This window comes from Coturnix japonica, unplaced genomic scaffold, assembly GCF_001577835.2.
Source record: "Coturnix japonica isolate 7356 unplaced genomic scaffold, Coturnix japonica 2.1 chrUnrandom842, whole genome shotgun sequence".
Lineage (NCBI taxonomy): Eukaryota > Metazoa > Chordata > Aves > Galliformes > Phasianidae > Coturnix > Coturnix japonica.
The window spans coordinates 1-1,579 of NW_015440197.1; the positions used below are offsets into that span (position 1 = coordinate 1).

Here is a 1,579-nt window from a genome sequence, read left to right on the forward strand (position 1 = left end):
AGGGGTATATGGGGGGGTAACTGGGGGGTATTTGGGGGGTATTTAGGTAATTGGAGGGGTGCTTGGAGGGGTATCTGGGGGTATTTGGGGGTATATGGGGGTATTTAGGCGCTTGGGTATTTCAGGGGTAACTGGGGGGTATCTGGGGGTATATAGGTTCTTGGAGGGGTATTTGGGGTGTCTGGGGGGTATTTGGGGTGTCTGGGGGGGGTCTCACCTTGCCAGAAGAAACTGCCAGGCCCCCCCAGGAGCACACGTCCCGTCTGCAGAGATAAAGCCATTCAGCCCAAAGACCCCCAGCGCCCCCCCCATATTAAGCCCCCTCCCCATTTACCCCCCCCCATTTACCATCCTGCTGAGCGCCATGGGCGGCCGGTTTGTTCTGCTCATGAAGAGCCGCTTCAACACGACTTTATTGAAGGCCGAGTTGGTCCGACGGGCCAGGAACCGGTACAGCTGTAACGGGGGGTCAGACCGGGACCACCGGAACCGGAAACACCCCCACCCCGACCGGAAACACCCCCGACCCGACCGGAAACACCCCCGTCCCGGTGCGGCCTAACCTTGACCAGCAGCCTGAGGTAGATGTCCTGGCTCTTGGGCTCCCGGCGACGGACTTTGCGGTCCCGGTTATGGCGGATATCGACACCCTGAGGGACAGAACGGCACCGTCGGGACCGGAACCGGGCCCGGAACCACCGAATCGGGCCCACAAACACCGAACCCCCGAACCGAGGCCTAAACGTGGATGACCGGCTCCATCCATCCCCACACGGAGCCGGCCCGACCCCCCCGGTCCCATCCCGGCGGCGGATGGCGGCGGATTGAACCGGACCGGGCCCGGACTCACCATGGCGGCTGCGATGCGGCCTAAAGGAGAAACCGGAAAAGGAAAGTGGTGAGACTTCCGCTTCCGGACCGGAACTTCCGCTCTGAGGTAATAGGGCCGCTCTGTGCTGCTGGAGGACTCGGGATGAGAAAGAGGCGGGGATCATAGAGTCGGAGCTGAGCGCCTATTGGCTGAGCGTACTCGGGACTGAGCGCCTATTGGCTGAGCGCACTCGAGACTGGGCGCCTATTGGCTGAGCGCTCTCCCATTGGGCCGGGTCGGGACCCCCGGTGGGGTATCCATAGGTTTATATGGGGGTCGGGACCCCCAATGGGGAGTCCATAGATCTATATGGGATCAGGACCCCCATTGGGGTATGTATAGGTCCATATGGGGGGCATCCATGGGTGTATATGGGATCAGGACCCCCAATGGGGAGTCCATAGATCTATATGGGGATTGGGACCCCCAATGGGACCCCCAATGCGGTGTCCATAGGTCTATATGGGATCAGGACCCCCGGTGGGGTATCTATAGGTCTCTATGGGGGGCATCCATAGGTCTATATGGGGATTGGGACCCCCAATGGGGTGTCCATAGGTCTATATAGGATCAGGACCCCCAGCGGGGTATCTATAGGTCTCTATGGGGGGCATCCATAGGTCTATATGGGGTTTAGGGACCCCCAATGGGGTGTCAATAGGTCTCTATGGGTCGGGACCCCCGGTGAGGTTCATATCCCCCCCCCCC

The 1,579-nt window shown here is 60.6% G+C and overlaps 1 protein-coding gene across 1 annotated transcript in view; it reads left to right on the plus strand.

The window, feature by feature from the left end:
* Nucleotides 1-1,140: 1,140 nt before the first annotated feature.
* Nucleotides 1,141-1,579, plus strand: part of LOC107307743 (zinc finger protein 865-like) — a 13,637-nt gene continuing 13,198 nt past the window's right edge. The window contains exon 1 of the mRNA XM_015851251.1: nucleotides 1,141-1,203. Coding sequence (XP_015706737.1) covers nucleotides 1,141-1,203 — 63 coding nt within the window. The remainder of the gene's footprint in view (nucleotides 1,204-1,579) is intronic.